Below are 26,079 nucleotides of genomic sequence, written 5' to 3' on the forward strand. Positions count from 1 at the left end.
TTTATGACGACTTCTCGGCAGTTGCGTCCTCTTTTCAATATGATGCCGCGCGAAATGGTATAATTTCAAATATTAATTCTTATTTCTGTCACTAGGATGTAGATAACTTGGGTATGTATTATGTCCTATTAGTATTCTGATATTGCATTTTCTTGATACTTATTTTCATGTAAAATTCTATAATTCGTAAAAAACTTGAAATTTTTACGTAAGTTATTCAATTCTTTCTAACAGATTATGTATTATATTATAATAAAACAAAATTTTGTAGTAAATGTAATTGGAATCACGTTTTTCAAATATTAATATTCTGAAATATTACTACATATTAAGAAAGCGATACGAGTATTCATTTTTCCGAATACTACTATTTGCAAAATGATATCAATCTAAAAACTGCGCAAGTTCTGCTGTAGTCCAGAGTCTGTTGCATATACAAATATATATAATTGTATATTCCACATATACAGCATATATACACATTTTTTATACGTATAATCTTTTATACTGTGTATATCTTTCCAAAATTCTTTCTTCATTAGGTAAGAAGTAATATTTATCATGGGACGCTGTGGGATATTGCAAGATAGCAGAAGACATTGTGTAAGATGTAAAATATCGCTCAAGATATCACGGAAAGCATTACGTAAGACTTAAATCTTAATCTTGGCAGATTTATGAAGTTTGATGTACTTGATCGAGATACTTATTCACAGAAGCAAATTTTTGTTGGTATTTCTATTTATTTCGTTGGTCTTTTGCTCTTTTTATTGGTCGTAATTTGTCTATTTCAGTTATCCATAAATTGTATTGCGATTTTCTGGGGCAGAGGTATGTGTAAGTATAAAATTCTATACTTCCTTTGCGATTGTAGAATATCCTTTTCATATTTTATTTATAATTTTCTAGAAGATTTTCTATTAGTTTTATAATTCAAACAGCTACTATATTGAATCGATAATGTCGCATGTGACACAAAAATGACGAATGAGTCAGATGTACGCCAAAACGTAGGATACGAAAAAGGATTGCATATTAGGCCTGTTTATGTACATAATTCCTGTGTTTGCTATAGCGAATCATAGAGGGCGTAAAAAAAGCCTCATTTTTTCCAGGTCGGTATATCAGAATCTGAGACATAAAATCCCATTTAATGTCACATTTATCCTGTCCTTAGTAAAGAGTAAAATAATACAGAATACTCTGTATGAAGTGCTCTACGAAATAATCAACAAATAGCTCCAAATACAACTTTCTTCTCAATGGAAGTTTGTGCCACGGTCATATAAACAGGTCTGGACCACTCGTGCCTGTGTAATATCCAGTAATATTATGTATACAACCATGGTCCGGATCTGTTTATATGACCATGATTTAAACATAAAGTAGCAACAGAAATGAAAATTATCTTACCAATTCCTTTCAAATTTCATACTTTACCGATATTAATACTAAACCTACCGGCGCGGTCAAATTGTCCGCTCTCGCGATTTCTACACAAATTTAACCATATTTAAACTTTATGATATCGCTTCATAATTTCTGACTTTTCCTAAAACATGCATACAGTAAATTTTTCGGTAATTAATTTTAGTTTGCTTTTTTATTTTCTGAGAAAAATTTGTACTCTGTCTTGCCTACCTATAATTGAAATTAAACAAAAGTAAATTTGGACGTAATTTTATGAAGGTTCATCATTTTATATACATTTAGTTATAAATTAACCATTATCTAAATTAAATCATAAAAACTATTACTTCTTTAATCATCGGTCATTTTGACCGCACGCGGTAGGAATAGACATACACGAAGTGTCGGTAGCTTTAGTGTTAATCTACCAGAAATAAAAAGATATTTCCGTTTCCGCTTTTCCTCCAACTTTATCGTAAAAATTTCTTCATTAATAACATTAATGAATTAATTGTAAGGAGAAAAGACCAAAGAAATATTTAATACCAATATAAGAATTTTTTTTGAACGTGAAACGTGCTTCTAAAATTAAATTTTAATTAATTTATAATGGTAATTATTTACAATTATTTATAAAATTCCAAGACAAACTTTGTGTTCGTTACATTTCGATCTCCATTAAAAAACCGTGCTCTATAGTTTTTACGTCAATTTGCGGCATTAAATGTTTTGTACTTTACTGGAAAATTGCTATTTTACTTTAAATCTATTTTAGATTACAAACTGAGATTAGATGTATTTTTCTTTTAACTATTTCTAATACAAAGGAAAACGGTTTATTCCGTGTTTAAACCACAGTCATACAAACAGATCTCGACACTCCTATACCGAAAACGTAGGAGTAAGAGTATTTGAGTGTAACGTAAGAATTTTGTTTTTGCATACAAAAGTTATATATCCTCCTCAGTAAATACTTCGTTCATAACAACACTCGTTACTAAGGTATTTGCGCATAGATTGGATTTATTATAATTGTTTTAATAATATAAAATAACTAGCTAGTGAATTTTAATTATATTTCAAAAGAACCGCAATATCTTGCGCATGTGCAGAACATTATCTGATATCGACGCCATGTTGATTTCTTTGTCTTCATTTGGCGGACACTTGTCTCTATGCTTTCAATACAGGAGTGACCAGACCACGCCAAACTACGGTTGTCCAGACCTGTATACCTATGTATATGATCTTATGTATATATAGTGCGGTCATATAAACAGGTCTGGAGTTTCCATAGTGGAAGCATTGATGAAACCATCCGTCGTTTGAGTTAAACAAAATCGACATGGAGGGTAGGGAAAAGTTTCGTTCTGCGCATGCGTGACACATATATACATATATATATATATATATAGGTACTATGAATGTTTCAGCAAAGACAGATACGTTGTATTCATCTCAGTCTATTTCGCAGAACAAGATCTTTTCTTGCCCTCTGTCACGATCCTTTTCAATTCAAAAGACAGACGGTTTTCTCTAACGAATGTTGAGATCTGTTTATATACCCGTGAACCGTGGTTTGTGCTTCAGCGAACAGTCACGTGGTTCTGCGAAATAAGCCAATCAAAGCGAACGTTGCGTACCACGTGATCGGAAAAATCGAAATGGTGGACGTATCGGGACGCAGGATCCCGAGAGGAGACGAAGGACGATAAATTGGGCAAGGGCCCATCATCCGTGTCATCGGTATTATCAATTCAAGAACACGATTATTCACGAATATTAGTGTAATTTTCAGCAGAACCGGCGACAACCGAACTAACGCAGGAGTATCGGTGACAGTAGACCTTGTTTACTGAAGTGTCAATCCGCCCGTATTGTACGTGTGTTCTCTAGGTGCGAGAAAACAGAAGAACAGTGTATGTCGAGTGCGCGAGAGCCACAGCTGTATCATATCGTTCTTTCGATAGTACGTTTCTGTAACGGTTTATAAGAAAAGGGGATATATTTTAAATAAACGAACAAAAAAAGAAGGAAATTCGAAATCGTGAAAACAGACGGCAATGAGTTTACAGTGAAAATTTCAGTCCATGATAGCATGCACAAGAATGCGAAGGTTTTGATGATTTATAAGAATGTAAGAATGTGTCACACCGAGCGTCTTGTTATCAGCAAAGGAGGTAACAAAAGCAGCATATTCCTTGAATAGACTTGCATGTTTTCATTACATTCTTTAACGATGATATGTAACAATCAGTAAGTGTTATGCGTGGACGAGAAATTCTTGATGAATTTAAGCCCGGTTTACTCTGTTGACGTTCACACTCGCAGATCGTTGCTGATTGGTGGTGTGGTCCATGACCCGCCAATCGGCGTCGGAAGACGGTTTTCCTGCGAATGTCAGCCGTCAGGTCCGAGGCAATCGGTATCTCGGGAACGTATGTCGTTTTTCGCAATCCTTTGTGTATCCAACGAATGATCGATGTGTTACGATTACCGTTCACTCGAGATTATTTAGAATATTATTCTACACTGTTCCTTCTTTTTGTGTCGAGATAAATCCGCTACTGTTTAATTGAAAAATTACCAGCAATGACGAAAGGATTTAGGGGGATATTTTTAAATTCGGTGAACACAAATTCATAGAGAAAAAACACAAAAAGGGATTGGGATTTTAAAGTAACAAAGAGATGTATAGATATAATCTTTTTGTTTTAAGGTTAGAACAATATTACCCAGAATTCACATTTTATTGTGGATTTGATAGATAATTTGTATTTATATGTAAAGTCAAATATAAAAAGAAAATAAAATATTCTTGCATTATGAAATTGTTTGAATCAATTAAATTCGTGTAATAGAGAAATACAACAATGACATTATTTACACAATGCAACAAATACTTGATGTAAAATATTTATGTGTCATACATTTTTTTTCAGATAAGATACTTCTTTAACGCACAAAAGTTCTACAATACGTACAAATGCAAATACATCTGTAATCTTTTGCAATAAGTGTATTAAAATACTCAAATGGCATGAGGATGTTTACAAAACATTGAAAACCTTGGATTATTGTCTCAGTGAAGATACTGAGTTACTGCCTGCCAACAATAGCACACCTACACTCTTTGCAACTATACAGTAAATGTCATGATAAAATATAATGGCTATCAGAAAGGTTTTGCTGGACATTCAGTGTTAAATGCATGATATCTGAATTAAATACATCATTCTATAAATTCAAAATACTCTAATTATTGAAGAACAAAATCAACAGGATTCTATAAAATTGACTGAATATATAAATTTAAAACAAAACAAAGAAACAATAGAATAATTTTAATGATTCTGTTTTATTATACAAAAAAGAAAGGGTATATTAATTTATGATTATAATACTTTGTGGTATTCTGTCCTATTGATGAAATAATATGGTAAAATTAAATGCGACCTTCAAGAGAAGTTTGGGAGCACTTTAATTATTTCTGTATGTTATGTACTGCAACGAAAGAAAAAATACAAACTTTTATTTTGTTGAACCAATTCATGATTAAGATTTGACATGATATATATGTATATAAATAAAGTCTTTTAGTTTATGAATATTGGGTAATTTTGAGTGCATTTGACAAATTTAAATTAATGTAAAAATTACCTGTAAATAAATTAGCGAAACTGTAACTGATTATTTTTAAACAAAATGTATAAAAATTATTTTAAACGTTTACATCAGTGGTTGTACATAATTGAGAAACAAAAAGAAGAAGAAACAATACATTTGAAATTTTGCCTGGATGATAGAGGACAAATTTGTTAACCCTATATAAAACAAGGTAAAATAGCATATGAACACAAAGTAATAAAATCAATAACAATATGCATAGATGTAGACTTAAAATTGAATATTATTAATTTTATAGGGTTAAAAAATGGACAGTTGTGTCTCGGGGGTAGTGCAAGTATTTGTGGGTGAATGGAGCCCAGAATATGAAGCACTTTCAATTAAAGCTACAAAACAAACTTCCTCAGCTGAAATAGTGGAGTGTATTATAGAGAGACTTGGATTAATTGATGCGTCTGTTTCAAATGGTTATGAGTTAGCAGAAGTAGTAGGAAACTCTGTTGGGCAAGAATGTAAAGAAAGAAGACTTGGGCCATGTGAGTGTCCCGTGGCACTTATGTTATTATGGCCAAAAAATGCAGCGCAACAAGAATACTACAGGTAAATATATTTGTTTAAAATGTTATAACTATATGAATATTATCTTTATATAAGGAAATATGTATGTGTTAGACTAACTTCTTTATTATTTTTAGGTTTTATTTGCGCAAAAAACAACCAGATTATTTGTGGTCAGATAGTAGGTTTCCCATGGATCCACAACTCCTCAAGGACTATTTTAATAGATTCCTATATCAACCACGAGATAAGGAGTATCCAGATCTATGTCAACTTCCAGATCTTAATGAACAAACTCTATTGGACAACCTTCGGGCTAGGTTTTTAGCTGGAAACATATATACATATGTTGGCAGCATATTAATTGCATTGAATCCGTTTAAATTTTACCCTATTTACAATCCAAAATATGTAAAACTCTATCAAAATAGAAGGTTGGGACCGGATATACCTCCACATATATTTGCCATAGCTGATGCAGCTTATCATTGCATGCTTAAAGAAAAAAGAAATCAGTGCATTGTTATTAGTGGTGAGAGTGGCTCGGGTAAAACAGAGTCAACAAATTTTCTACTGCATCATTTGACAGCACTTAGTCAGAAAGGTTCTCATGGTAGTGGTGTTGAACAGACAATACTCAGTGCTGGTCCAGTACTAGAAGCATTTGGAAATGCAAAAACTGCACATAACAACAATAGTAGCCGTTTTGGTAAATTTATCCAAGTGAATTATAAAGAAAATGGAATGGTCCATGGGTAAGATTCTTATACATAAGATGTAGAAGATTATATAGTTTTATAATTATTAAAGACTATGATAAAATTATCTTTAGGGCGGTCGTACAAAAATATCTTTTGGAAAAATCAAGAATAGTTTCTCAAGGAAGAAATGAAAGAAATTATCATGTATTTTATTACCTTTTGGCTGGAGCAAGTGAACAAGAAAAGCAACTTTTGCATTTAGAAAGTTGCGACCGTTACAATTATTTAAATAAAAGTGGCTGTTATGGACTAGAAAATGTTGATGAACGACACGAGTTTTCAAGGCTGAAACAGTCTATGGAAATGGTTGGATTTACACCAGAAAAGCAGAGACGATTGTTTGCAGTTCTGTCAGCTGTTCTTTTACTCGGTGATTAATAAATTATTTTAATGACTTTTTATGACAGGATCTAATGACATGGATGGCATTATTTTAGGTAATGTGGAGTTTCAGCCTAGAAAATCTTATCACCATCACGACGAAGCTGTGGGAGTTAAAAATCCTGAAGTGGTTGCATTGATATCTGAACTTCTTCGAGTAAAACAAGAAACTCTTTTGGCTGCACTTACTGCTAAACGTGCAAGAGCGTCTGGAGAAACATTAGTTATTAACTATAGGCTTCCAGAAGCAATTGCAGCAAGAGATGCTATGGCTAAGTGTTTATATGGAGCTTTATTTGATTGGATTGTGCTTCAGGTAAGATATTGTGGTTTTAGCTTTGAAATTTGTCTTTTGAAAAATTATAAGATAATATTTTGTTGTTGATAGGTGAATCATGCTTTACTTTCAAAGAAAGATACCCTCAGAGATCATCAAGGCAATAGCATAGGTGTATTAGATATCTTTGGTTTTGAAGACTTTAAAATGTGCAATAGCTTCGAACAGTTATGTATAAATTATGCTAATGAACAACTACAACATTATTTCAATCAGCATGTTTTCCAATATGAACAACGAGAGTACAGAAAACAGGGGATTAGGTGGACAGATATAGGCTACAGTGATAATTCAGGTTGTTTAAATTTAATAGAAGGGAAACCGAATGGCCTCCTTTGTCTTTTAGATGATCAATGCAAGTTAGTATTTAGCATTGGCTTTATTCTTTAAAAACACAAGTAATATCTCGCATTTCTTTCAATTAAATTTTTTTCTATTGCAGCTTTCCGGGTGCAACGAATGAGACACTGCTACAAAAATTTAATACAGTACATAAAGACAATCCATTTTATGAAGCACCACAACGACGCGAAGCAGCCTTTGTTGTACGTCATTATGCAGGATCTGTTAAGTACCAAGCTGCTAATATGAGAGAAAAAAATCTGGATTTAATGCGACCCGATGGTGTTGTTGGTGTATTGAAGAATTCTTCCCTTGCTTTTGTTCGAGAATTAGTGGGTGCAGATCCGGTTGCGGTATTTAGATGGGCAATACTTCGAGCATTTTTTCGCGCTCATTTTGCTTTCCAAGAAGCTGGTCGAGCTCATAGACATGGTCGAGGTACAGTATTTTCTTTAATGATATGGAATATTCTTTTACTTATATTTAAATTCTTCATGCTAATAATATGGAGATATTTTCTTTTTATTCTAGCTGATGGTACAAAAACATCTATACAAAACAGGTATAGGACACCGAACGAGAATTTAATAAGGTATCATAATTTTCATGTCTAATTTTATATAATCTTTACTCTCGTAAAGGGTGACGAAATATTTGAGTGCTTGTATACTCATAATATAGAGCAATATTTATTAGTTATATAATAATGATCGTGATAAACAAATGGCAATGTTATTGCGCTTGTTTTTGAATATGTTTTATCTGCATATTATCTCACCCTACAAAATATAAATCTACGTTGTGCGTTGATAATATTTGCATCAAGCTGAAGAGGTTCCTATGTGTTTATAATTGAAGCAAACGTTAATTATATTTACATTGGCCACATGTCTTTTGTCCCTGTAGCCATCTTGTGACGTTGTCGACCGTCAATCTAACTATTAACCGAATCGCGTAAGTGGTCTTTTGATCCACTGTATGTGTCATTTTGGCAAACATTACCTTTTTTTATGCTAAGATGTCTTATGGATTTACAATGTTTATCTTTAGCTTTACAGCAAGAGTGTACTAGCAAAGCTTAAAATACAAATTCACTCGATTTATAATAATACAAAGTAGAGATTGCAAGTTATAAACAGCTTGTAAATCCATATAATTTTCCCAATCTTATGTGTGAGAAATTGTTTAGAGTTTTCTGTGTGCACTTTTTGTATTAAATGTGATTAGAGTGCAATCTTCATAACTTTCGTAATACAGTTACATTCTGTCATTTAAAATATATTAATTTACTTGCTATTATTCGTAAGCATGATTAACAATTCAACAATAATTTTTTATTTATACAATTCATGCCAATCATTAAAATTCGCATTATTTCATCACTCGTGAAACAGATTGTTTTCAATGAAATCATTTTCTTCCTAAAGTCACCAGCAAGCAAAGTTTAAAAGTTTAAATTAAATACTGATATTGAACAATATATGGTTACTATTTAAATACATAAAACTACTAAAAAAAAAACTAAGCATGAGAGACTTTTTCAGTTTGCACAAACATAATCGTCCACCAAGCTATCAGAAGCAGCGCAGTGTCTGCATACCATCAACTATACCCATTACCACATTATCTTCTATACAACTCGAAAACAACGACAATGTAAACAACAACCGATTGTCGTGGCCACAATCTCGAAACATTAATCAAACGCAACACCCGACAAATGTAACCACGATGAAGGGTTACTTAATAAGGGGCAGGGAAGACCAGCCTCATAGTAATAATAAACTCAGACGGGATACTCATAACCCGCTAGAGAGGGTGCTTCCAAAAGACGAAGCAAACGTCATGGAACGCGCTAATCAAATAGTCATGTATGTAAACAGCACCTATTTAATATTCCATAACATTGTAATATTTAAGCTACAAAAATTCACTGCTCTACAATAAAGGTAGTGTGTGCTCTATAGTAATTCTGGGTGAAGGATTTCTTTGTGCATAGGTAATAGCATTTCAATAGGACATTAATGGTCTTCCCATGCAGTCATACACAGCTTTCTACAAGTATTCATTATTTTATGAAGCTTTCACATATTTTTTAGAGGTCATCAAAATCATTCTATTTGATGTACCATAATATTCACGATCATTATCGCCGGTCGTCTTTTAGTCATCACATTTTAATAATTTATTTGTTCATAATCTTAGCTACAATTAATGCATGTTAATTTCACAATAGTAGATTTTTTACTTTTTGAATTAATAATATTTAAATTGACCCATTTATTCCCTACAATAAGCTTAATTAAGAAATGTTTAAAAATCAATAATGCATTTATTTCAATTCAATTTCTATACAAATTAAGAATGGGTTAATTTACATTACATGCTGGTTGATACAGCATATATATTCAATTCAAAAAGATCCTATAGCATTAAGCTCCCAATATTACAAACATATCCTTTCTTGCTAGCAATTAATTACAATTAATTGCACGATAATATTTTTTTATGAATTAAACGAATTGCAAATTTTTTATAAGAATACATTTATGTACTAATGAAAACCATAACTCATAAAGTTAGTAGTTCGTAAAGAATGCAAATTGCTTATCATTAACACTAATAGTTCATATTAATCCATGTATTTATTTAGTGCACAATTATCAAACTATATTTCCTTATATTACTAAGAATTTCTAAAAACTTCTAAATCTGCAGATAACCACTTTTGTACACAATTAATCTTAATATTGTATGCTTCTCTATACTTGCTATCATAATCTAGTCATATAAATTCTAATGACATTCTGCTAAATGTTTGCTAACTCTCTTTCATAGTACGTTTGTAATAATTAATTGTTACTACTTGCAATGCCATACATGTCATTATAGGAATCATAAATTCTCCTTTTCCTGTTTTTCTATGTCAGGATATTTAATACTAATTTAGAAAAAAGAAGAACCAAAATACATAAATATTTCTAAAATAATACTAATATCCTTCAAAATGTAAACATATAATTTATGTATATTTTTTATTTTGATAAGAAATTAAAAAATAGGAAAAGGAATTCGTGAAATAATTTTCAATAATAACACATTAAAATTTAATACTTTTACAGGAAAAATAAATCATTTCGACCAAGAGAACGGGGTAAGAAGGGTCTAAAAAATCTACAAACTGTAAAAACACTTGCTGGAAGAACGCAAAGTTACGGCTCAGGACCTGGAAAAGCAAGAAAGCAGCCTATGACAGTATCTGCACAATTTCAACAAAGTCTGCATAGTCTTATGGATACGTTAAACCAAGCAAACCCTTTCTTCATTAGATGCATTAAAAGCAATGCCAACAAGGTACCAAACGAGTTCGATGAAGAAACAGTGCAACGACAGTTAAGATATACAGGAATGTTAGAAACAGTCAGAATAAGACAAGCTGGATTTAACGTTAGATTAACATATGAGGAATTTATTCAATTGTATAGAATGTTATTACCTAAGGGCTTATTAAGTTCTCAGTCTGACGTTAGAGATTTTCTATTGACACTAAATTTAAATAGAGATGATTATCAACTTGGAACAACTAAAGTGTTTCTTAGAGAATCAGAAAAAATTAAACTAGACATTGAATTACACCAACAAATCATTACAAGCATTACAACTATACAAAAATGGTTCCGTGCGTGTTTAGAAAGAAGGAAGTTCCTTAGATTGAAAAATGCAGTTGTGCAAATACAATCATTTTGGAGGATGGTCATTGCCCAAAGATTTGCTCATTCTTTACGTACTAGAATTGAGGCTGTCATTCACATCCAGTCTGCTTGGAGGGCATATAAACAGCATAGTTGGTTTAAGAAACTTAAGTCCTGTGTAATTATGTTTCAAGCTCATATTCGCGGTAATAGAGCGAGGAAGACTTTCGCAGAATTAAAAAAACAGAAAAAATTGCTTGTTGATAAAATCGGAGAGTATAAAGAAACTCAAAATCAAGGAGAGCTTGTATATGATAACAGTAAGGTATATCCTAGGCTCAGGAATAACGAAGAGTAAGTACTTGCAAAAGAGGTTAAAACTATAATATGTATATTTACAAGTACTTGTATTATTATTAATGCTTGTATTTAATTTACAGGTCACTCACAGATCAGGGCTTGTTGGAATTTAATACGATTCGTAAAACGGAGTCTCAGAATCGTCTTACGTCAGCAAGGTAAATAAATATCTATTTTTTACATTAAAACTTTTGATACTTAACCACAATAATATGTGTTAATTGTAGAATGGATAATGTACTTCGAGATAGTACAGCTGATACGAGTATGTCATATTCAAAGCGTAAAATTATACCAAATACAAGAATATTACAAGAATCTAGCTCGATCTTAAGAAATACGGATTCTTTTCCTTCGGATGAATTTAATGAGCGTAAAAGTAGCTTGGAAAGTTTGACTAGTTTAAGAAGCTATGAATCTCAAGTGAGCAACAGTTCTGAATCTCAAGACAATTCTTATGGCAAACCGATACCGAGCACTAGAACAAAACGCTGTGATCAATCTCCAGTAGTTGCCGCAAATACAAACTTAGTAAATGCTTCGAGCCGATTGCCGTCTGTTAATAAACGAGCAGACAGTTCATCGACGGGATATAGCGATGGAGAAACTGATACAGAAATTCCGAGTACAGTACAAAGTGCTCCGCCTGTTTTTAACACAGCTCCATCATTTCCAAGTCCACGAGAAATTACATACCATCAATCTAACATGAGTTTAACGCATAGTCCAAATTCAGACGTCTGGCGTCGCCGAGCAGACTTTTCTTCGTCCATTAACTATAGTGATTATTTACTGCCTGGTCCTCAAAAATCAACCTTGACGCGTTCTCCAAACGTTTCTCAATATAAAAGTATAGCGGATAACATGTTCGAGCAAGTGCAACAAGACAAACCAAACGAAGCATCGAATTATAATGTGAAATTGGATAGTGACCGTTTTATTCATATGGATAGTTCGTCAGCTAGAGAACAACGTCGATTAAGTGATAATAGTGTACCGAGCGAGCGGATTGAAAGCGTCCCAGTTTCACCTATCAGACGTGATCATGGTTATGGCCACAGTAAAGAAATGAAAGATTTTAGTTACTTGAGAAGGCAAAACTCGGAAGGAGATACATCTATGAAATTAGATGCTGTGAACGATGAAAATGCTTTAAAAAGTCCCTTGTTGAAAGGAACTTTGCCCAAGGAGAAAAATTCGAAACCAAAGGAAAAATGCGAACCCGACGTGCCTGTCAGAAGTGCCAGAAGAAATCGTCCCACTAGAGAAGTCCAGTGCCGATCTATGGGTGAGAGTGTATCAGAAACCAACAGTGGAGAAACCAAAAGTCTATTTCTGGGTACAATCAAAGAGAGTGACCTACATAAAGCAACAACTATAAGGCCTCGGAAAGATAGTCCGCATGATACACCATCCAGATCAATAACAGATTGGCCTGTAAACAAAAATGAAGCTGCATCGAAGACACAACAACCTGGAAAGCGCATGAGATCCAACGCTATAACAACATTAGAGCTGAGGAGAAGAAATTCGGACCCAGCAACTAAAATATCAGGACTTAGCGAAGACAAACCTGGAACTGATACAAGTCCCAATGACCTAAAACTCGCACCTGGAATGAATCTATTAGAATGGAAAGGCAATCTTTTCACGTTAGCCGGTCATTGTTTTAGAAAAGTAACAAGGTTTGCCAAAGACGATGTGTGCGTATGCTGCCACGAAAAGATGGATGCGTTCGTAACACAGGGGCACAAATGTATTGACTGTAAACAATTATACCATGTCAAATGTATTCAGAATGGCGGAGTACTTAAAATGCCATGTATATTAGCAAACACTCCAGGTAGGCGAAAACACAGGAAACCGCCACGAACGCCATACGATGCCTCGAAACAAGTAGTGGTATCGAAATTCAGCTTAACCGGTACATCCGCGTTCTCTGACAGTACCGATAAGATTATATCCGACGCGAAAGAGTTAGCTCTCATGCAAGATTTTATTACGAAGAAGATATACATAATGGAAGGACAAGAGGAAGGCAGGAAGCCAAGCGAAGTCGATCGTGTATTTAGGCAGGCTTTGCGTAAATTTAAAGACGACCTAGTGATCACTTACAGCGTTGCTATTCAGCAAGGTGTGGAAGGCAACATCAAATACACTGACTTAATTGCGAACTTTTTGCACGTAATAGAAACAGTCTGCAAACAAGAAAATACCAGTGAAGATTTTCCCGTGACGATGGGAGTAAATGCATTTAGAGGATTCATGAATGAATTTATGACGCTAGTCAAAACAGAAGCACCGGAGAAACAGAGTAAAAGCAAGCGTAAGAAGGAAAAGAAACGAAAACATGAAGAACCAATACGTCATGGTAATCATATGTTCCAGTTAACTATTATAAACATCCCTACAGCTTGTGAAGTATGTACGTCTTTCTTTATGTGGCCTATCGAGCGAGGACTTGTCTGTCAGAGTAAGTATACATATTTCTTCCCTTTTCTGTAGCATTTATTTATTCGTATTTACATTTCTATGTTTAGATTGTAAGTTAACGTGCCACAAAAAGTGTTATATAAAAGCGTCGGCAGAATGTGGAAAGGAAGCGTCGCACGAAATGAACTCACGGAAAATATTTGGTGTACCGTTGTATAAATTGGACTGTGGTGACGGTAAAGTACCGATAGTGGTAGATCGGTTAATTACAACCATAGAGATGCATGGTCTGTATACGGAAGGTATATATCGAAAGAGCGGTGTCAGTTCCAAAGTGAAGGAATTAAAAGTGAAAATGGACGAAGGTGATCTAGAGAAAGTGGACTTTGAGAATTATCAAGTACACGTGCTTGCAGCAGTATTGAAAAGTTTCTTTCGAGATATGCCAGAGCCTCTCCTCACCTTCGAGTATTACGATGATTTTCTGCATGCTGCGAACTTAACGGATCCTCGGGATCGAATCAGTACGCTATTTGCAATTTTGAAGAAGCTGCCGAAGCCAAACTTCGATTTGATGGAACGACTGATCGTTCATCTAGCTAGAGTAGCGCTTCATGAAGTCGACAATCGAATGTCTCCGTCAGCCCTAGCAATAGTCTTCGCGCCGTGCATTCTAAGGACGAATAGGACGTTGCCCGCGCAAGATTCTTTACAAGATGTTGGCAGGCAGACTTGTTGCGTCGAAACGATCGTACAAGAGAAATTGAGGGTCGTGCGAGCAACTTTAGCCGACATAAATACACTCGAATCCGCTTGTCATACGGCGACTTATCGTTTATCCAGTTTACGATCTTCGAAAATCTTCAGCCCAGAGGAGTTAAACGCTGCGACCCCAAGTGTGACTGCCAGAGGTGGTACTACAGATCGAGAGAGAGATCGAGGCGATGAAGAGGAGGCGCTTCTCGTCGATCATATACAAGAAATCCAAAAGGAAAAGGCCCTACTAACTTCAACTCTTCCCAGCCTAACGAGAGCTTCTTCAGACGACGACCTACTTCTATCTGCCACAGACTTGGACGATGGATCTCTTGACGATCTTCTTCCATCTTCTGCCGGTAAATTGTTATGATTTCGTTAATTTTGATCTTTCGAATACTGTTTATGCACGTATGCGTCCAGAAAAACAAGTTCATTTTTGCCTGTGTGCACGTGTATACAGTGTAAGAAAGAAAAGATTTAGTCGCATGTTCTAATATACACTTTTCAAATAATATGATATAAATCATTATCTTTTATATTATGATAATAAGGACAAATTAAAGAAGATTTATGATATTTTGAAACATAGATGCTAGCAGTACTGATTAAAGTTAGATTCTTTTCTCTTAAGTTAAATCATTATAATTTATGGTTTTTGCTTTATGTCTGTCAATAGACGGACTCGTAAGAAAGAGACCTATCCAGAGGCAAAGTTCCGCAGACAATGCATTTCCGACGATCATTAGTGTCGATGAAGACATGGTAATGGTATGACCATCCACGATAAACGTTACCACGAAGAATGATGATCGTCAAGTGTAGCAACATGACACACGCTGTGAAGCGTTGACTGACGGCAGCGAATCGACGAGTCTTACCTCTGGTCTCATCGGCAAGCCGCTAGTAATTTAAATAAGTAGTAAACACGATATTAGGTAGGTCTAGTAATTTGTTCCACACGAAGTTCAGCTGATAATTCGATCAAACATTATATATATATATATATGTATATATATATATATATTATTATATATTATTATATATATATATATTATTATATATATATATATATATTATTTTTTTCACTCTGTCGCAAAGCTTTCAGGGGTTTCTAAAGAATGTTTAACAAATTACGCGAATATATAGCTTCACGTGAAATGTATTAAATATTCATTTTATAAGCTATTTTTCTCCTGGAATGCATTCCTTTTATTGAAGACTGTGTCAATCAGGCTGGATATCTTGAAAGCTCCATCGAAGCAGAACATTTACATTTTGTAGGTATTCTATAGTAGAATATCTCTTCATTTTGATACATCATGTTTCATTCCTCTGTACCATGGACGTGAAGAGTTATGATAGTTATCTTGTCAAGAAAAACGGAAAACTAGACAAGGATTATCGGTTGTTGTTACAAATGTTTAGTCGCATTTAAATTCTTCTTCTACTTCAAGTTTTTTATCGGTTCGTTTGAAAACAATCTATCCTTGTTCTTCGCTCTTCTTACAGATTTTATAGACTGTTGCGTGAATCAACACGATAATAACTACTTTTTTTTTTACTAGAAAAGGCGCAAGTTTATGCTGAGTTTTTTGACAACCGCAGGTTTAGAAAGGAAGGTATTCGTATTGTTTCGTTAGCAGAATAATGGAAAAAGGACGATAGAAAAGACGGTGTATAGAACAATATCATTGATCGATGGCTTGAAAAGAAGTGATAACGAGTCACCTCGTCAGATTTTGTTTTTGCCAGACATATTCCGTTAACTTTGTTTTTTTTACATAGAATACTCGCGCACGCGATGCAATAGATAGTTATCGAATCGCTGCTTCAAGCAAGTGATTCGAATCACGCGGAAAGAGGGAAAGAGGAAACCAAATTGTAGCTTGTACATATATTATTAGGTTATCCGAGAAGTTCGTGCCAATTTTTATACCGTTGTTCCGATCAATATTTTAATCGTATCTTTGGATGCTATGAAAAGCGTAATCAACCAGTTTCTTCCACAGCTTCTTTTGTTTTTCCTTTATTTCCTCCTCCTTTTTTTCTTTCTGGCAGAAACATATTAATCATTAATGATCTTTTCTAATCTTCCATTCTAATCTCTATTACTATATTGATATTATTAAATAAATTTGTTTACTCGTTAAAAAGTATTTTTCATAGAGTGCAATTCTAATTTTTCTCGCCAGAATAGCGATTCGTTTTGGATAATGCCTAAACATACCCGTACAAGTAGAACCATTTTAGGTAAATATAATGCGGCGTAAACTTCTCGAGTCACCCGATATATACGATAATGAGTATCTCGTAATAATCTGTTATTATTGTTATCTTTACGAGAGTCGTTACCAAGATTATTTCTATTGTCGATATATGCCGTATAGGGTTTATACACGCCTATATTCCGTTGATAAAATACATAAAACGCAAACACACACACGGCCTGCCAATTATGTACTTTCGTATCAGTTTTTACTTAGGCTACTTTTTTTCATACAGGGAGACTCCTTTATATACATAAACGCGTTCGAGCGAATACGTACTAATGTATAAATATTACATAGACACACGGATTACACATACACGTGGAAAACATTTGTATACAGTAATACTTATGTATATACAAAGACTTTTTTTGTATGCACCGGACTGAGCAGACGGTTTTTTTTACTTGAGATTTATTACGATTTCGTTTTAGTTCCCCTGTCGTCCAGTGCCTTTTTTCTTCTTTTATTTTTCCTCTTTTTTTTTTCTTTTTTTTTTTTTAAGTTTCAGCTTTCTTTATGCTCATCTCCCCCTTTTTTTTAATACACCGCTATAGCGTACAGTTGGTCTGTTTTTCTGTCGTGCGTCCTCGTGTTAGACTCGAATATCCAACAATTGAAAGAGTCGTGAAGTTATTCGAGCGAGACGTTGGAATAAAATATTTCGATGTCGTGTTTCGCGAAAAGTAAAAACAAAAATAGGAAGAAAGAAATATTATTTTTATTCCAACATCTCTAATTTATCTAGCTTTTTTTATTTTGCATTTAATTGAAAATTCCATCGTGCTATTTTAATTTTAATTCGACGACAAAGCGTATCAATTTCCCACCAATTTCATATTTCAGTTATGCTTGTATTCACCGAATTACCAAAATCATATCCCCCTTCCCCTTACCTCACTCCCTCCCTCCCTCTCTGTTTCGGGATATTAAGAATATTTTAGAATAACATGCACTCGATTACTTTGCTTTTTATTAATTTTTTTTAAAAAATCGAAATCCCTTTCTTTTTTCATCTATGCCCCACGATTTTACCGATATTTCGTTAGCTCGCTGTAAATATCGTCGAACGATCGGCCACGACAGAGAAAGGATCTTGCTCGCGGAAAAGAGGTGGGGAAATATTTATGCGGTATACATACATGTTCCAAGCTGTAGAAATATGTTTTAGGAACGCGTTATGGAGCAATTTGAACGGTCGAATCGAATCATTTCGCGTTGAATTACATCGGATCGCGCGTGACTTTTATCCAAGTAACTGTTAGCATTAAAACCGGGAAATTCGGAAAAGGGCACGCGACTTCTTTTCTTTCCAAAACGTTGCAATTTCTTCTTGTCTTTTTTCCTCTTTTTCTTCTTCTTCTTTTTTTTCATCGACTCGCGAAATCTACGTAATTCGTGTCACGTTCGTTTTAGAATGATCGATTAGCGACTCCAACTCTTTTAAATGTCCATGTTCATGTTTCGCGCGTCGTTCTTTTTTAACGCTCAAGCCGAACGAGCGTGAGATCTTTCGTTTTACGGTTGATCGATTTTTACACTGATTAGGATAGGATCGTTGTGACGTGCGTTTTGTTCTACTACGCAGATTGCAGTAGTAGCCTGTCTTTTAACGTTGAAATGTTATTGCATTTTCTCGAGTTCGTGACATCTGTGACGTTGGCCACGGCCATTCGAACGAATTCTATTCGATCGGTCTCTTCCTCGATGTCGAAACAATTCTTCGTTCGACGCGCCTTGTGTTCTTTAATCATCGTGAAAGTATCGTGCAAGAGTATACGGTTTTGTATGCACGGGCGCGTACATTATCGATCGATAAACATACGCGTTATTATGCAAAAGGTTCCTTTATCTTAATCAGTATTATTCACCCTTTTACCTACGATACGCCTCACGTACACAGCGAAACTCGTTCTTTTCCGTCCCATGGGGTTCCTCTCAAATATCGATTCAGGGTTTTCTAGCAATCTTGTACTTGATACCAGCACAATTTTCTTCAATTATTTCTTAAATGATACTCATTAAAGCTTTAGAATGTTAGCGGCTTAACAGCTCGTAATCAATTTCACAGTAAATATCAATTAAATGGGACGGAGAATTCACGGAGTAATTACCGAATCGTATAATTTTGTCAATCTTTTCACCACCTTAACTGCCGTATTTTATTTCTTTGCGATTGTGAAACGTTTCGAATACGATCAAACGTTTTCCCCGGTATTTCCTTTTTATCGATAATGGACGTGCTCACGATGAGAACACACGTTGGTTAACGTTAAACGTTCTTTATGCTGAAAACGTTACTGTTAATTTCAGTGTGTAAAGTGTGTTGTAAAGGTTTTGGACAAGTCCGTTTGTTGTTTGATCGTGCGTTCTCGAAGCAAAAAGTTGACTAAAAGAAAAAGAAAATAGGTTAATTTTTGTTTCGGCTAGTCTGTTGTCTCTTTTATCGAGATCGGTTGTTGAATCGTCGGCTCTTTCGCCCGTAAGGAACACTTTCTGTTTTTCATCTTCTCGAGAAATTTATCATTAGGAAGGCCAGCCACGGTTTGATCTAGAGCTTGTAAATCGTGTTAGTGATTTCACCGTGGCGCAGCTGGGTAGTCTTTTTAACCGCGTAACGAGTAAGAACTAATCGTTATAAAAAAAAAGTATCTGTAAATGATCGTTTTACGCAAACGCATTACGCTTCTACTGTGCAAAAAAAAAAAAAGGTGTTTCGTGCTAGTATTGAGCGCACAAAACGTATCATCTATCTCGATCGTGAAGGGAGGAAAGCGAACGAGAACGAAAAAGAACCGACATATGGGTCGCGACACCGGCAATTTTCTCGACGACTCTCCGTCTCGAGATGGAGCGAAAATTTCACGTATTCGAAATCCGTCTAGCGTTGAATAATCGATGAAAATTGCTTTCTCCAAGGAATCAGCGTTATCGATGCAATAATGTTTAATAAATCGTGTCCGATTCACAATCGAGTCGTCGATTAAATATAGAAGGAAACGCGATCGATCAGATTTTTGTCGCGATCGGTCGCGTCGAAGAGCGAATAAGATCGATTCGTATGAGATTTTCACTCTGCCGTGCGTTGGGCCGCCGTGCGTTGTAAATAGGCGATAAGATAGCGCGAGAAAACGGAACTCTTCATGACAATATCGCCCCTAAAAGTCCTAATTAGCTTCATCGCGTGCGGCTACGCCGACGACGATTCTCATCATACTCCATTCTATATTTTTGTCTTCGAGATCTTGATTCACTGCGTTTCACGGATCATACTCGCTCGAGTTGGTCCAACGATTAGAGCACGATCACCAGAATCTAAACCCGCATCGACTTTACTCCCCGATCTCTTCTAAAGAAATAAAAGCTCGATCGAACATGATGCTAAGTAAAACGATGAATTGAGATCGCTTAAATAACTACGGAGACAACAAGAGAAAGTATCGTTCTAGTTTTTTGGCCCAATTCTACGAAATACGCTTATTACAATTACAGATGCGACAGTGATTCGACTCTATCTTCGAGGAAACCTATCTTTTATCGTTCACACGTATCGACCTGGTCGGCGATCGTTCGTGAACCATTCGTCGAACGATCGTCGCCAACGTGAGGGCGTACTTTCGCGCCAAGTACCTGCAGTATACACGCGGTTGGTTTTTTCGTTTTACGAGCATCGTGCGTGAGAATGGAAAATGCACGAAATACACTGCGAACGACGCCGTGGAAGGTGGTCGAGGAAAGTCGACGAGGGTTGTCGAAACTGCGAAATTCGAGGTGTCTGGTATCGATCGAGGGCTGAGGGGGAAACGATGGAACGGAATCATCCAATGTTCAACGATTATACACCGAAACGTCTGGATATTGAAAGGTTCTTTCCATTTGTGCTTGGCGTAAAATCTAAGATCACGATCGCGCGATCGGAGTATCCAATTTCGTCGTGCTTTTTCTCTTTCTCCCTCTCTTCCTCCCTGTTATCTCCCTTTCTGTTAAGAGGAAGTTAGTCGATCGTTCGATGTATCGAATTCTGATCTTTCGTTTTAGCAGATCGTTGTCTAGATAGAAGAAAAATGTATTGGCGTCGTATGCGCCGGTTCGTAGTTCCCTTCTACGAAGGAAGATGTTTGTGCGACGTACTTGGATACTTCGTTCATTGTATTTATACATATATATACATATATTATATGTGTGTGTACATATATATGTATAATATACATACCTGTTATTTTTCTTCGAACAAAATAGTGAGCGTGTACGTGTGATAAACGTAGAATGAGTTAAAGAGAATAGGCATGATGATGTCTCGCAGACGAAGGACGATATACATATACATATATAAATATATGATTGTATATATATATATATATATGTACGTAGAAGACGTGTGCAAAAATTGTGTAGGTGTGCGTAAAAAAGAATTTCAATAAGCGGCTCGTTCCTACGTCGCTCGGTTCGAACATCGCGAGTCGATACATCGTCGCATGCATGTGTTGGTACAAGATCGCGCGTTTTCCAAAAACGCTTCGAAAACCGAATAAACTGCGGGTATATACACACACGCATATATATATATACACACACACATATATATGTATGTATATCTGTATAAAAAGGATCGAAGAGAGCGGAGAAATTTACGGCGATCGGTATAGCTTCAATCTTTTTTCTCTTCGTTCGCGTAGATCACGAAATCCGTTGAAAATCTCCGTTCTTTTCCATTGGTGAATTTTCACGAAACGGAACGATTTTCTCAGCGATTTCACGATCCTGCCACGCTCACCTTTCTCTTTCCACTCGCTCTCATTCAGCGCATACTTTTCTCAGTCCTTTCGATTCCCTTTATCCTCCTGTACGTCCATCCAGCGTGGCCAAAAACGCGGCCAAAAACGCGGCCACCGTCGCGATTTTCCATAGGTAGCGTATCGTAGCGCTGCGTTCAGACCTTCTTTCGCGCGTTCATCCTTCCGCTATCTGTTTGTGTCGTTGCCTGGCTGCGTGTGTTGCAAGGGTGCGATGCGTCGCGCGTACTAAACGCGCGTGTGTGCTTGGGTGGGTGTCGAAGATAAGGTCGGATTGAGTTTACAGAATCACGCAAGACTTCCAGGGAAACGATCAGTCGGTACTGTCAGAGAGACGAATACGCGAAGAGCGGAAATCCGCCACGAGGAAAGCCACTCGACCTTAAGGACGGATAACGCGTATCGCAGAACTCTCCGTTACGACTGTGGCACCACGAATCGGAATGCGCGTCTTGTAGACGTAACCACGTTTCTTCTCGCAACTCGAACTTCCCTCGATGTAACTTGTAACGGGTCTCTCTATGGCGCAAGTTTCCGGTCCCGAAGCGAAAAACTTGCACCCATAACGGTCGTTCCGGACACATGGAACCAGGACGATCGTACGACAGTTTCGATAGATTCAATGGGAACCTTCGAGCGTGTACCAAGAAGGAACGTTTCTCTGGGCGCGCGTGCGGATAATTGCGCGACGATCCACGAAACAGCGCTCTCCTCTTTGATCCCGCGAGTTTCCGGCTTTCCTTTCATTGCGTCCATCCGGTTCTTTTTACAGACCATCGAAGAAATCTCTATCGAGGAGAATAGACTCTTTTTTTCCTCTTGTTTACGTCCGATCGCGTGTTTTCGCGCCCTAATCAGAGCAGGGATTAGCGAACGAAGCACCGTGAAACGAGCCAAATAGCCGCCGCCGCCGCTGCCACGGAGACGAAGAACGCAACGAACGATCGAAACACGGTGATGCACGTAACGCGCGACACCTTGTTCCACCTTCTATCGTCCCTCTCGTTCTTTCCTTCCATCGAGCACAACCCATAGAAGCTGGCAATAAACGCGAAAGAGAGTCCTGAGCGCGTCTCGTACACGCTTGAAATACCAGTCTTTTTTCGCCGTTAACTCACGACGACGATAGTACCACTCGTTGAGAGGGACAACGAACGTGTTTCTTTCGCTTTTTTCCTACCTTTTACCCGTGCCTTGGTTCTTTCTGTCTCTTTGTTCCGGTTGTCCCACGTAGTATTCGCCGGGAATGCGATAGAACGGTTATGTTACGTGTCTGCCGAGTGGATAGCACTTGTTCTTCTCTCTATACGGTTCGGATTTACTAGAAAACGTAATTTTCCACGAGTTTCCTTCTTTCTTTTTCTTTTTTCTTCTTCTTTTTCTCTTCCGTTAGGCTGTCTTTCGTGAAACTAGAGGTATCGGGCGATGTGTGACCTAAACTCTTTCTGGTTGTTTTTGGCCTGAAAAACCGAGATAAGGAACAAATTAAGAATCAACGATCGAAATTTAAATTTAACGTGGCGCGCATTACATGTAACTTGATTCTCTATTTTCAGACTCTTTTGCTTGTAAATGATTTTAATACGATTATTCTCATTGTGTTTCGATAAGGAGAAACCGCGGTACAAATTGTGCAAAAATATCTGTTTCCAAATTTTGTCATTTAGCAAACAACGATAACACGAGGCAAAATTTGATCGAAGGGGAGTGAAAACGCGTGAACCAACGAGGGAAAGAGATCGCGGGAGGACGCGAGGGATGCACGTGTTCTGATATTATAAGGCAAGTTAGCTATAACGTGCACGTATCTGTACGTAAATTTAGGAGGAAGGTTTGGCGAGTTGATCCGCGAATCTGTAATAACGTCTACTTGGTATGTGAGCTAGAGTATTTCGCGTGTAGTGTGCATGTGTGCGCGTGTACGTGTCGCCTACCGTGCGTGTGGGTATATCAGTGTGTCCGTGAGACTGTGTGCGAGGTTACTCTCCGTGATCGACTGTAATTTTATATAATATTTGTAAGGCAAAAGAAATATTATGTACAGTATACCTGACAGTAAATAATAAGTATCTACCTTATACCTAATGTCACGTTTTCGTCTAATCCTCGCAAATGTTTCACTCGATATTTTTCTCCTGAAAAAAAAACAGCAAACTTTACGGTAAAAAGTTGCAGTTTCAACGGAGATTACATTTCATATTATTTCCTTTCTTTTAATAAATCGAAGAAAAGCATTTATTAAGGAAGATCATCTTGTTGTTATAAAATTGAAAAATTAGAATTTAAAAAAGATTTTTGTTAAGGTTCTTGGAACTATATATTAGACTGTTACACCAGAACACTGAAGTTATAAGAATATAAGCAATCTTTTAAATCCGTACACGTGCACCGCATAGTTATTGGATTCTATGTATAAAACTTTGATATCAATGGAACCTTGAGTCTGTTAGAAGCCGTACGCTAACATCTCAAAGTTAAGGTCAACGACTTCCTAGACTTTCATCCAGATGAAATTCAGATAAATCTCGTAGCTGTTGTCCGTGTTAATGTCAAGCTTCCGTTCATAAAAGTAATTGGATCACATTTTCGTGGGCTATTTTATATATTTTTATATTTCACATAGATATATTTATACGTATATAAACATGTTAAGTTCGACTTGAGAATCTGCGAATGAAAGCGCATGTAACGGTTCTTAATCTTGAAAGTAACAAAGGATTTGCACGATACAGGAGGTCCGTGTTAATTTTCGTGAGCGTTAGAAGAAAATAGGTAAAAGGTGGGCAAGAGAATGAAACCGATTGCTACAGCTCCTGTTATCCTTTATGATCCTAATTACGATAGTTTCTTTTTTTCTTTGTTGTATGAGACATTTTTACAAGAACGTCTAGTTTTACTTCTGCAGTATCTGATTTCGTGTGCACTATATCGGGTTCGTAATAAGCATCGTCATAGACTGCAATGTTATTACTGGTACGTGGCTTCGGCGTTGACCTCTCTCATGAAAATAGCAGATCCCGTTCGTGCCCGTACATGCACGAGCTTCCATGCACGTGATAATTGTCAATGGAATAATTCTTGCCGAAAATGTTTGGCAAATCAACGTTTTACGCAATGCACTTGCTTGTAGTCCATCCATTAACCGTAGATCGTTAATTAACGTGGTCGCATTGGCAATTGCAATTGGCCAATGATTTGCCGGATTAATTATCCGCTATGATAGGCAAACTGGCTAGACCTCCGCGGCTTGATGCTGTATTGAACTCGTGGTATGGGGAAGTTGGGCATCTGCGAGTCGGAAAAGTGAATTAGGTAACCAGAATTTTGTTAGGAACATCGTATTCGAATAATTCCAGAAGTCGAACTTGTACAATTTAAAAAAAAAATTTGAGAAAAATGTCAACGGAATTAAGTGCGTAATAATTATCTATCGTTATTTATGTAACGCAAATATCTTTTTGCCAACGCTTATACTTTTGAATTAAAACGGTAGAGAATGAAAAATTTCGATATGATTTTTAACGCAACCGTGTCAGGGTAATCTCTCCGTTACACTCGGTGTACTCTACAAAGAGCCCGTCCGCTCTCAAGTTTTAACAAAGCTGCTCGCAGCATTAATAAAACTAAGGAACTGCCGTCGATTCCGCGATTATACCAACAAGGAATAAAACTTCGTCGCTTAAAGTCCAAGTTGAACGGTTCAAAAAAACCATTCGTCCCTCGATACTATCGTCTATAAAAACTCGCCTAGTTAGCACAGAACAGTGTTTAGTTTGCTTAAAACTCGCAACATCCTGTTAGTTACTCGGCGATGGAAAATTTAAATCAAACCGCGATGATTGATTTCGTTCATATCGAGGATGATTTGCATTTTCCCGCAAATATATACGGTTGTTCTTTCGCCGGCTACTAAGTACGTCGTTTTGAGGTATCCCGGTGGTCCTTGAAGGATGGCAGAGACGGCGGAGAGGGGAAATTATGAGGGTGGCGGACAGGAAAATCTCTCACAACTCGTGGGACAGAGCAAACGGACGGTAATGTCCCGCAGTCGGACAGAAATGAAATTCCAGTGATATAACCGTTCGAATTCACGGACAATCGGTAGAGAGGAGGGACGTAGAACAGTAAATCCTGCCGATAAATGGCCGACACCACTTCTTCTATCCCGAGTACGTGCACCGTTTCTTCCCTTGCGCCCACGTATGCTTCTTTTCTTCGAAGCCACGTACGAAGACGATGATCCTTTTTGCTCGCCGACCGATGACAACGGTTTTCAGTTCCTTCGCCGATGACATTGCCTTTTTTTCTCGTCTCTGTGGCTTGACGTAAGGTTGATCATGGAATATGGATTTCTGACGA

General features: G+C 36.5%; 1 protein-coding gene across 5 annotated transcripts; it reads left to right on the top strand.

Moving 5' to 3' along the window:
• Positions 1 to 2,908: 2,908 nt before the first annotated feature.
• On the top strand, positions 2,909 to 23,805 carry LOC117165655 (unconventional myosin-IXa). Of its 5 annotated transcripts, none has more exons than XM_033348976.2 (15): positions 2,909 to 3,590; positions 4,353 to 5,248; positions 5,336 to 5,637; positions 5,733 to 6,350; positions 6,428 to 6,726; positions 6,794 to 7,053; positions 7,126 to 7,433; positions 7,517 to 7,854; positions 7,948 to 8,008; positions 8,961 to 9,287; positions 10,539 to 11,462; positions 11,549 to 11,626; positions 11,696 to 13,941; positions 14,009 to 15,016; positions 15,337 to 23,805. In XM_033348976.2, exons 3-15 carry the CDS (start codon positions 5,345 to 5,347, stop codon positions 15,432 to 15,434), a joined length of 6,858 nt encoding a protein of 2,285 aa, XP_033204867.2. In that variant the 5' UTR covers positions 2,909 to 3,590; positions 4,353 to 5,248; positions 5,336 to 5,344; the 3' UTR covers positions 15,435 to 23,805. The 5 variants fall into 5 exon arrangements, with proteins under 5 accessions (XP_033204867.2, XP_033204871.2, XP_076480397.1 ...); XM_033348980.2 differs by having other exon boundaries at positions 2,909 to 3,379; XM_076624282.1 differs by having other exon boundaries at positions 2,909 to 3,306.
• Positions 23,806 to 26,079: the final 2,274 nt, after the last annotated feature.

This window comes from Bombus vancouverensis, chromosome 2, assembly GCF_051014615.1.
Source record: "Bombus vancouverensis nearcticus chromosome 2, iyBomVanc1_principal, whole genome shotgun sequence".
Taxonomy (NCBI): Eukaryota; Metazoa; Arthropoda; class Insecta; order Hymenoptera; family Apidae; genus Bombus; species Bombus vancouverensis.